General features: G+C 44.5%; 2 protein-coding genes across 2 annotated transcripts; both read left to right on the plus strand.

Moving 5' to 3' along the window:
- Positions 1-1,626: 1,626 nt before the first annotated feature.
- Positions 1,627-8,495, plus strand: LOC310672877 (vomeronasal type-2 receptor 26-like; the record flags this gene model as incomplete). The annotated part of the gene is made up of 4 exons (XM_083430529.1): positions 1,627-1,655; positions 3,328-3,619; positions 4,245-4,401; positions 7,882-8,495. 4 exons carry the CDS (start codon positions 1,627-1,629, stop codon positions 7,911-7,913), a joined length of 510 nt encoding a protein of 169 aa, XP_083286655.1. The 3' UTR covers positions 7,914-8,495.
- On the plus strand, positions 7,942-10,539 carry LOC310672879 (vomeronasal type-2 receptor 26-like; the record flags this gene model as incomplete). Its single annotated transcript, XM_083430531.1, has 3 exons — positions 7,942-8,088; positions 8,415-8,541; positions 9,532-10,539. 3 exons carry the CDS (start codon positions 7,942-7,944, stop codon positions 10,440-10,442), a joined length of 1,185 nt encoding a protein of 394 aa, XP_083286657.1. The 3' UTR covers positions 10,443-10,539.
- Positions 10,540-11,624: the final 1,085 nt, after the last annotated feature.

Raw genomic sequence — 11,624 nt, forward strand, 5'->3', positions numbered from 1 at the left:
ATATATATATATATATACACACACACACACATACATACATACACACACATGTATATGTGTATACACACACACACACACACACAATATAATAATGCATACTATATATTACATAAAATAATTTATTCATATATATATATAGAGAGAGAGAGAGAGAGCAGGAAATATAGTCCAGTATTCCTGAGGAATGATTAGTATTATTATTGAAAAACACCCAATATATTACGGCCAAATCCCCGAGCCCATGCATCCCAGTGAGCAATACAAAACATGTGTTTCTTCCCATCAAGCTCCAAAGAGATTCTCCGGAAGTTGGGATTGTTTTTCTCTCCTGGAATTAACAAAATAACAGTCATTCTTGCTGAATCCCAGTGGATTTCCACCCAGAAACTCAGCAACAAAGAAATCCGGAGCAAAACATTATTGTGATAAATACGCCCTGAACTCTTGCAAGGCGGGGGAGTGAGATACCGGACAGACACTCCGACGTCTGGTCATTTCCCCCAATGTTCTGAATCCGTGGCTGAGACCTATGGATTTGGTGGCCCCTTAATTCTGTACAAAGTTCAAGTGGGGCAAGGGTCTCTTTCTGCCGTCCATGATTTGGGTTTTAGTTTTTTTGCTCCTTCCTCAGGCTGCCACCAAGATGTCCCTGAAGACCAAGTGTCTCTTGACCAGGCCTTTTGAACTCCAGAAAGACTATTACAGGCCAGGAGATCTCCTTGTGGGGGGACATTTACGCTTCAGCATTGCCATACACACAAACCAGATGTTTATTTTGTCTCCCCGAGAACGGGACTTCTACATTTCTAAGTACGTACATGGAAACTGGGGAGGGATTTGGATTGCTCTAGTATCATTGTAGACTAGAGGGCTTGTTCCAGGGATCTGCATCCAGGGAGCCAGTGTGGTGTAGTGGTTAAGAGCGGTAGACTCGTAATCTAGTGAACTGGGTTCGATTCCCCGCTCCTCCACATGCAGCTGCTGCATGACCTTGGGCTAGTCACACTTCTCTGAAGTCTCTCAGCCCCACTCACCTCACAGAGTGTTTGTTGTGGGGGAGGAAGGGAAAGGAGAATGTTAGCCGCTTTGAGACTCCTTAGGGTAGTGATAAAGCGGGATATCAAATCCAAACTCTTCTTCTTCTTCTGCATTAGCGATATTGCTTGTTTCCCAGAATGAAAGACAAACCATAAAACAAAGCTTTTGTCTTCACCAGATAAGAATCTGACCCACTGCTTCTTTCAGAGACTTGCATAGTCTACAAAGACTTTCAGAGACTTATAAGACTTATGCTTATTTGGTTCTATGTTTTCAAGAGAATCCATCAAGAGCGCCTATTTTGTGACTTTCAGAGACTTATAAGACATGTTTATTTCACTCTATGTTTTCAAGAGAATCCATCAGGACTGCACGTTTTGTGACTTTCAGAGACTTATAAGATTTCTGTTTATTGGGTTTGCAGAGAGTGCATATTTCATATATTTCATATTCTATGTTTCGTATAGATTATATAAAGAGATTATATTGATTTTGCATTGTTGTGCTTGGTCATCTTGTTGCCTTGGATATTACTGATAATTGTTTGCAACACAGGGGTTTAATTGTTTGGTTACTGAAAGGCACACCATGGCATCTCCAAATAATTGTCCATACGGGTAGGTGCTTCTGTTTATGGTGGTGAAAGTAACCCCAAAGCATCCCCATGAACCATGATGGGCTGCTATTATTATTATTATTATTATTATTATTATTATTTGTTCTATGTAAACATATGGAAAAACAATTCTATCTTCTCCTATCCACTGATCAAAGTGTTGCCCAAGGTTGCCAAGAGCATTCAGAAGTACAGTAAAACAAATTGGCAAACATTAAACTGAACCTGGAGCAGGGCAGATAATTAAAGCAGTCTGCTTCAAATATCAAAATTAAGGGAAAATCTACTTGAACAAAATGAACCTTTGCTGTAATAAAGCAATAAAGGTAAAAGTAAAGGTACCCCTGACTGTTAGGTCCAGTCGCAAATGACTCTGGGGTTGCAGCGCTCATCTTGCTTTACTGGCCAAGGGAGCCGGCATACAGCTTCCGGGTCATGTGGCCAGCATGAGTAAGCCGCTTCTGGAGAACCAGAGCAGTGCATGGAAACACCGTTTACCTTCCTACCGGAGCGGTACCTATTCATCTACTTGCACTTTGCTGTGCTTTTGAACTGCTATGTGGGTAGTTGCTGGGACCGAACAACGGGAGCTCACCCCGTCACGGGGATTCAAACTGCCGACCTTCTGATCGGAAATAATAATAATAATAATAATAAATTTTATTTATACCCCGCCCTCCCCAGCCAAAGCCGGGCTCAGGGCGGCTAACAACAATAAAAACATTGCATAAAAAGGGTTGCATTTATTGTAGATAGCAAGCTGGAGGGAGTGGAATGTGATTGTGTGTAAAAGAGATGATTCTGGCTGGTCACTGATTGTAATAATAATAATAATAATAATAATAATAATAATAATAATAATTTATTTATACCCCGCCTATCTGGCTGGGTTTCCCCAACCACTCTCATAGAATCATAGAATCATAGAGTTGGAAGAGACCACAAGGGCCATCGAGTCCAACCCCCTGCCAAGCAGGAAACACCATCAGAGCACTCCTGACATATGGTTGTCAAGCCTCTGCTTAAAGACCTCCAAAGAAGGAGACTCCACCACACTCCTTGGCAGCAAATTCCACTGTCGAACAGCTCTTACTGTCAGGAAGTTCTTCCTAATGTTTAGGTGGAATCTTCTTTCTTGTAGTTTGGATCCATTGCTCCGTGTCCGCTTCTCTGGAGCAGCAGAAAACAACCTTTCTCCCTCCTCTATGTGACATCTTTTTATATATTTGAACATGGCTCTCATATCACCCCTTAACCTCCTCTTCTCCAGGCTAAACATGCCCAGCTCCCTAAGCCGTTCCTCATAAGGCATCTTTTCCAGGCACAAAAGGACTTCCGGGTTGGCGCTTCTGGTAATGGCAGATTTCCTTCGTTTCGGAGGAATCCGCTCCTTGGAAATCAGGGTCTGATCCAACCTTTCCCCACCAAAAAACCCCTCACTTTTTAAAGCTGAATTGGGGCAAATGTCAATTTGGGTTTTCTACAGATGGACATTTGCTCCAGTTGCTCCTCAAAGTTTTCGTTTTTGTGGGGAAAGATCCAGAGCGTGGACACGGAACTTTAAATTTAATTTAAACCATGTTTCCCTCCGTCTGGAAAGAACGGACGAAGGTAAGTAGGACATGTCCTCTTTTGGGATTTTCTTGCCTTCTCTGACACAACTCTTCTTACAGACAAGTGCTGAAGAACTACCAGCACATCCTGGCCTTGGCATTCTCTGTCAGTGAGGTCAACAAGGACCCCGTGCTCTTACCCAACACAACACTGGGCTTCCGTATCTATGGTGATAACAGCGATGCAAAGACGACTTATGAGTCCAGCCTGTCTCTGCTCTCCACGAGGGGGGACGTGGCTCCCAACTATCAATGCGACAGTCAGGACAAGCTGTTCTCCGTCATCGGGGGTCTCAGCTCCAAATCATCAATGCAGATGGCATACCTCTTTGGCATCTTGAAGATTCCACAGGTAAGAGAATTTGTCTGGGGGCCCGGGTGGTGCTGTGGTCTAAACCACTGAGCCTAGGGCTTGCTGATCAGAAGGTCATTGCCAAACTAAGAGGGCATAATGGTGAAGTGTTTAAGGAAGAACGGAGACCACTGATTGACTCTCTATCAAATTATCACCCATATACGTAGTCACGGGCAGAATTTGAAATATAAGCAGTGGATTACTGAAAGATTTAACAGTAGTGGGGTTTAGAGAATAAAAATGTATGCGATATAAAACAGCTAATAAAAAGAAGTAAAAAAAAAAAAGCAAACATCAGGAAGGGATGGGAAGTCAAGAAGAGACTTCGGATGTTAAAAAAGATAGTATATGATGATAAATTCTTTGAAACATTTCTGGAGACTTAATAAAAATGATATTTGGGGGGGACCCCAATAATAACATTACTCCGGTTTTGAGAGAACTGTGCTGGTTACCTGTTCACATCTGAGCCCAATTCAGTTTGGAGCCTGAACTGGGAAACAAATGCATGAAGATACTTCAAGTAATTTTATATCTCTCCTGCACAGCCCTGTATTAGAAATATTTCAAAAATTCTAAATAAATAAATACATTTTGAATAAAGGCTTTCTCTTTCCTTCAGCTTGGTTATGGTTCATTCAGCCCTGTTGAGAGACAGGTGCTTCCTTCCTTCTTCCGAATCGATCCCAACGAAGTGCCGCAGTACTTCGGGTTGGTCCAACTGCTCCTACATTTCCGATGGAACTGGATTGGCCTCATCACTTCCGATGACGACACTGGTGAAAATTTCATCCGGACTCTGATGCCAATGCTCACGAAGAATGATATTTGTGTGTCCTCGGTAGAAATGATAAATGAACAGTTAATGAAGCCATTGGCAACTACTTTTTTTAAGAAATCTCTTATTGAGTGGCAGAGTAAAGCCATGATTATCTCTGTAGACTACAAGGAAGTAGCCGCGCTAATACTTAAACTCGCTTTTCTCAGAAAGCATTCCAAGCCCTCACGTGTGAGGGTTTGGATCGCGACAGCCCGCTGGGATTTTGCTGCTCTGGGGGCACAATTGCATTGGAAGGAACTGGAGTTCTTCCACGGTGCTCTGTCCTTCAGAGTCCACACAAGTGATGTCCAGGGATTTAATAAATTCCTCTTGGCTTTAAATCCAGCCCGGCCCGAGAGAGATGTCTTTCTCCGAAACTGGTGGCAAATGGCATTTAACTGCTGGTTTCCAATAGCAGGTCAAACTTCTAGCAAGAGAAGGTGTACAGGGAAAGAGAAACTAGAGGACCTGCCACCCTCTGTGTTTCAAACGAGAATGACTGGCCACAGCTATACCATGTACAATGCCATCTACTCCGTGGCACACGCATTACATGCCATGTACTCATTGAGACCCACTCGTGCCATGATGAGGGAGGGCAAGAAACCTCTGGCTATTCAGCCATGGCAGGTAACATATTTCTTTCGATGTGTCTCTCTCTTTCCCAAAGTAATGGACCCATTCGTCCTCTAGTGGCTTAGGGCCCTCGTATTTACGGGACCGCCTCTCCTGGTCTGCCCCGCAGAGGACCTTAAGGTCCATGAATAACCATAGTTTAGAGGTCCCGGGCCCTAAGGAAGTCAGACTATCCTCCACCAGGGCCTTTTCAGTTATGGCTCCGACCTGGTGGAATGCTCTGTCCCATGAGACTAGAGCCCTTCAGGATTTAACCTCTTCGTCGGGCCTGTAAGGCAGAGCTATTCCGCCTGGTCTTTAATTTGAATTCAGCCTGATATTTTATTTCCCTTCCCTTCTCTTCCCTCCCCCTCCACTTTTATGAAGATCACCCGCTCTGAAACCCCACAGCTAATTCTCCCCTGGCCTCTTCGCTGGCCCAAGTAGGGCCAATTCAGCCAGCTAGCCCTGGGGATTATCTAATGCTTATTTCCCCTAAATTGATTTTTGATTTTTGAATTTTATTGTTATTCATGTTTTTATACTGTATTTTATGCTGCTTTTACAATTAATAGTTTTAAATTTGTTGTTAGCTGCCCTGAGCCCGGTTTTTGAACAGGGAAGGGTGGGGTATAAATAAGTTGTTGTTGTTGTTGTTGTTGTTGTTGTTGTTGTTGTTGTTGTTGTTGTTAGTGTTTTGTTAGGGGTGGCAATATGGATGGAGACAGATTGGTATTTTAAAACCATCCAAAGATCTCTATTCCTCCTGTTTGATAGCTTCACACTATTCCTTTCAAAAATATTGCAACATTCTATAGTTGTTTCCTGGTGAGGAGAGAGGAGTGGAGGTTTATGATCTATGATTGCAGACATGGGATTTTTGTCTATCACATGACGGTGTATGTTTTGACTCCACAGAGTGGGAAGTGACAGAGACAGGATGTTTGTGTTCCTGTGTTCCAAGTGGGACTATTGTCCTTTGTTCTTTTTCTCTTTGCTGTCGGATGCTAGAGAGAGAGGGAGCCATGTTGCAGTGCTCCGTGTATGTTTATAAGTAAATAAAGTAGATTAGTCAAAATGCTGAGTTGCTGGGGTCTGTCACGCGCATGATGCACAAACTCTGTGGATCCCTAAGTGTGCTGGTGTTGGCTGGCATAGGTCGCTGTGATGTTCGGGCAGAAGAAAGCTTTTGAAGCTCACGAATGAAAGACCAGGAGGGAGAGAACATGCCAGTCGGGCATGTGTCTCTGTCAGGGTCCTACTCAAGTGTAGGCTGAACTCCTGACAGATAACACCTGTTATCTTTTCCTTTTCCGGGCTACAAATCTAACTGCATTCTGCTCCCACCCAAGCATGTGGGTTGTGTTATAGCAAGTAGACACCAGCCATGAAAAGCAACCATTACTTGCACTTTCCAGCTATTTGGGGCTGCTGATGAAAATTAATTCCATCCCATGGTTAATTATCTCAATGGATGTAATTCCAAAGTCTTTGGTCTGTGTTTAGTTCAAACGTAAGAAGAGCCTGTTGGATTGTGCCAACGGCCTAGTTTACACAACATTATTCTTCATGTAGGGTCAGGTGGGATAGATTCAGGGGTCCTGATCTCAGACAAAAGCATATGCAAGTTAAAAAAAGCCCAACCCTCTAGATATGTAAATTGTTTATTCTGTTATTGTGTGTGAGCAACCTTGCATACCTCCAGTCAACAGAGGGCAGGGTTGAGACTAACACACAGTCAGGGAAAATGCACTTCATGGTCTCTTGCCAAAGTCCCAGGCTCCACCCCTTCCTCTTCCTGAAAAAGGAACTGAGCCAGGGTGAGGGAGGTGAAATCAGGGCCTCAATGAATATCTGAACAGGAGGAAGGGACCAGTGATCAGGAGAGTCAGGAGCTGGATCCTGGGAAACAGGGGTGTCCCAACCACATTTCTGCTTGGCAAAAATAATGATCTTGCCGCTCCTTCCTCCGCACACTGTTTTGGGGGTTCTCGCGACCCTTTAGAACAGATTCGGGGAGGGTGCAATGGTGGATGAGGAGGAGAGGGCAACTCCTGTGGTGCTAGTAGGAATCTTTCCTGTGGCTTCTGCTAGAATGACTTAGTTGAATACGGAGGATACACCTGTCTCTGAGGAGATTTCACCCCTCCCATATCCAAGAATCTCCTGAGGAGTCTGCTGATTCTGCAGAGAGGAGGAGGCGTGTTCTGCTCTCTACTTATTCTGCTCCAGCACCACGTCAAAGAGTCGGTCAGTGAGTCAGTCAGTCAGTCAGTGTTAGAGAGAGATTGTGTGTTTAGATAAGGTTGCTGCTAAGAGCAACTGCAGGCACTCAGTGCGGTTCAGCATTCTTTATGCTTAGACCTATTTAGCTCTGTATATAGTTGTATAATAGTTGTAGATAGAATAAAGAAGATATTCTACAGAGCTGCTCTCCGAGTTGTTTATATACTCTGCTAGACTCTGCTGTACTCTGCTGTGCGACGACTGTCTACTTGTTGGAGTGAATCTCACAACACTAAGCTGTGAGTCCACAGCACTTTGACCTGTTCCTGTGTAGAAGGTGGTCTCTGGAAGTGCTACCCCAGCTCGCCTGGCCCAGTCAGGGCTGAAGTGGATGAGTCCAGTTGGTGGCACTGGCTCAAGGGCGATGCTGACAGTCTCAGACTATCTTCATCAGGCAAAATTGTCTCCCTCGAGGTAATGGTCTTAAACTCAACAAAATACTAGAAGAAATAATAGCCCCTCCAAATACCGTTCCAATAGGTCAAGGCTCAGCAGAGTCACTATGTTATCTAAACCTCTCCCCTCCTTTGTTCTTCAGATGCTCTCCTTTTTGAGGAACATCCGATTTAACAACAGTGCCGGAGATGAAGTATCTTTCATGGACAACAGTGTGGTGGGATCTTCTGGCTATGATCTTCTCAACTGGATCTATTTCCGAAACGAGTCAACAGCTTTAGTGAAAGTTGGGAGGATGGAGCCAGGAGCCCCACGGGGCAAAGACTTCATCATTAACCCAGATACAATTGTGTGGTCTAGCAAGGTGGAGTGAATGTCCCAGAGCTTGTGAAAGAATTAGAGCATGATGGACTTGAATGCCCGTCAGCTCCAACCCACATAGCCAATGGTTAGGGGTGATGGGAGATGTAATCTGGGAATATTTTGGCGGGTGGGGGAAGGCACAGGTTCCCCAACCTTGCTCCATGCAGTGGTTGCAAATAGCTTTGACCCTCTTACCTACATTTATCACCATTTCCAGCATGCAAAGAGGGGGCCACCTTTGAAGACCTCCAAGTCCTGCTTAAAACAATTCTATCCATGCAGAAAACCTTTCATTATATCTGCCTTTCTTAGACCCCACCTTCTGCAAGCTGTGCAAAGATCTGCTCTCCAGGGCAAAGGAGAAAAATTCCAGAAGGGAAGCCGGTTTGCTGTAATGTGTGCATTCGCTGTCCAGAAGGGACTTTTTCTAACCAGACAGGTAGTTCCAACCCTGAACCCTATTCTACAATGCAGAAGTTGAATGTCCAGGTAGAGTTAAGGTAGGGTTACCAGATGTCCCCCGGTTTCCGGTGACAGTCCCCAGATTTCCAAATCTGTCCCCGGACAAATTCCATCCCCGGAATGTCCCCAGATTTGCAAATCTGTGCCCACGTAACAGGGCAGTGCGCAACACATCATATGGGGACTTCCAGTGAGGAAAAATGGCAGGCGCCATGGCAGCGAGCAGCTCCTGAAGCCAGCCAGAGCCAACTGCGCTACCAGGCTGCTTCCGGGCTGCTGACTGCCACTTCTGCCGCCACTGCCGAAGGGGAACCGGGGACATCCGGAGGTACAGATCTCCTGCCCCCTTCCCCTTTTGTTTTGACTGATTGGGGGAGGCTTGGGAGTTGCAGGCAGCCAGCCGTTACCCAGTTTTTAAAAAACTCTGCACATTTATGTTTCACAGGGTGCAAAAGAAGGGCTTCGTACCTTTACACAATATGCATGTGCACTTGGGCCCAGGGTCTTTTGCTTCACAATCCCCACATTTAAAAAATGTCCCTGGATTCATTGGAAAAAATCTGGTAACCATAATTGGCTAGTGCAGACTTCTTTCTGCCCTGCTGGCCTCCACATCCCCCTGAATTTCGCTGTAACTAGAAGAATTTTCAAAACGTATTCCAAAGTAACTTTGCAGTTCTAAGTTTCTTTGCAGCTTGCTTCCCTGTCTCAAAAAATGTGTTTTGTAACTTTTAAGATTCTGATCTTTTGCAATAAAAGGTCAAAGTAGAGCAGAATCTCAGAGATTTTGAGCAATAAGAAGGAGAATAGGGCAGGCCAACACAAAAGAATATTTATAACGAGGGCCTACACCTCTGATTTCTTCGCCTGCCATCCCCACCTACCAGGTGCACCAGCCTGGGGTGTGTGTGTGTGTATGAAAATAAAGCTATATTAGATATACTCAAATAGTGCTTGCTAATTCCAGATGCTGCTAACTGTGCCCAGTGCCCAGAAGATCAATACCCAAGCAAGGACCAAGACCAGTGTATTGCCAAGAAAATCAACTTCCTTTCGTATCACGAGGCTTTGGGATTTGTTTTAGCTTCTCTGGCTCTTTTCCTCTCTCTAATCACCTCTCTAATCTTGGTAACCTTCATTAAAAACAAGGACACCCCAATCGTCAGAGCCAATAACCGCAACCTCACTTACATCCTCCTTGTCTCCCTCCTGCTCTGCTTCCTCTGCTCCTTCCTCTTCATTGGTCAGCCCAAAAAAGTCACCTGTCTTCTCCGGCAAATGGCTTTTGGAATCACCTTCTCTGTTGCCATTTCTTCCATTTTGGCAAAAACCGTCATGGTAGTTCTGGCCTTCATGGCCACCAAGCCAGGAAACGTGGCCAGAAAACTCTTGAAGACACAATTAGCAAGCACTATTGTCCTGGTCTGTTCCCTCATTCAAGCAGTTATCTGTGTCATCTGGCTGGCAACCTCTCCCCCGTTCCCAAACCTGGATTTCTACTCCATGGCTGTGGAGGTTGTGGTGGAATGCAATGAAGGCTCTGTCACCATGTTTTACTCTGTCCTGAGTTACATGGGTTTCCTGGCCCTCATCAGTTTCACGGTAGCCTTCCTAGCTAGGAAGTTGCCTGACAGCTTTAACGAAGCCAAATTTATCACCTTCAGCATGCTGGTCTTTTGCAGTGTTTGGGTCTCCTTCGTCCCAACCTACCTGAGCACCAAAGGGAAGTTCATGGTGGCCGTGGAGATCTTCTCCATCTTGGCCTCTGGTGCTGGTCTCTTGGGTTGCATCTTTCTCCCCAAATGCTACATTATTCTCCTGAGACCCAACCTCAACAGCAGAGAGCATCTAATAAGAAAAAAATATCAAGGAGCTTAAGAAACTAAATAACTCATAACTTCCTATACAAAGAAGCTGGTTGAATTATTCTTTAGCTAATGTGATCAGGTTTAACTACCAGACTTTTACAAGACATCTGAAGGCAGCTCTGTTTAGGGAAGCTTTTAATGTTGAATAGACTATTGTAATTTAATATTCTGTTGAAAGCCACCCAGAGTGGCTGGGGAAACCCAGCCAGATGGGTGGGGTATAAATAATAAATTATTATTATTATTATTATTATTATTATTATTATTATTATTCCTGAAAAAATTGGCAAATCTTGTGTATCTTTTCTGATTCTTTTTGTTTTGTTCATTCAATAACCATAGTGAAATAAAGAAAATTGGTTTTGTAGTCCTATATATGTTTTGAACCAAAGATGAATCAGCAGAATTCTGAACCAAAAGCTCCATGCTTGGGGAACTTGAACCTTGGGCAGATTAAATTTCCAGCAGCTATCTTGCAGTTGTAGCTATAACCTGCCACTGTTTTGTTTCCCTTTAAATATCAGATCAACACTGGGGCCTAAATTAGTTTGAGAACCTGATTGGTGGGTAATGGGACTTTAACCCCTAGTTCTTTGCTGCAACTGCGTGAATGATGACACCTACAGATAATCAATAATCCCACAACTGGGAAAAACCAACACCACTATGCTCTCAGAGGAGCTTCCAGAGATGGCATGACCTTGGCTGTTTAGGGATAGCCTGCAACCAGGGGTGGTCAGCCTGTAGACCTGTGAACACATCAGCCCCCAGTTAATTGCATGCAGCCCTTTGTTGTTGTTGTTTAGTCGTTTAGTCATGTCTGACTCTTCATGACCCCCTGGACCAGAGCACGCCAGGCCCTCCTGTCTTCCACTGCCTCCTGCAGTTTGGTCAAACTCATGCTGGTAGCTTCGAGAACACTGTCCAACCATCTCATCCTCTGTCGTCCCCTTCTCCTTGTGCCCTCAATTTTTCCCAACATCAGGGTCTTTTCCAGGGAGACTTCTTGTCTCATGAGGTGGCCAAAGTATTGGAGCCTCAGCTTCATGATTGTCCTTCCAGTGAGCACTCAGGGCTGATTTCCTTAAGAATGGAGAGGTTTGATCTTCTTGCAGTCCATGGGACTCTCAAGAGTCTCCTCCAGCACCATAATGCAAAAGCGTCAATTCTTCGGCGATCAGCCTTCTTTATG

This window comes from Podarcis tiliguerta, assembly GCF_965153285.1.
Source record: "Podarcis tiliguerta genome assembly, chromosome: 2".
Lineage (NCBI taxonomy): Eukaryota > Metazoa > Chordata > Lepidosauria > Squamata > Lacertidae > Podarcis > Podarcis tiliguerta.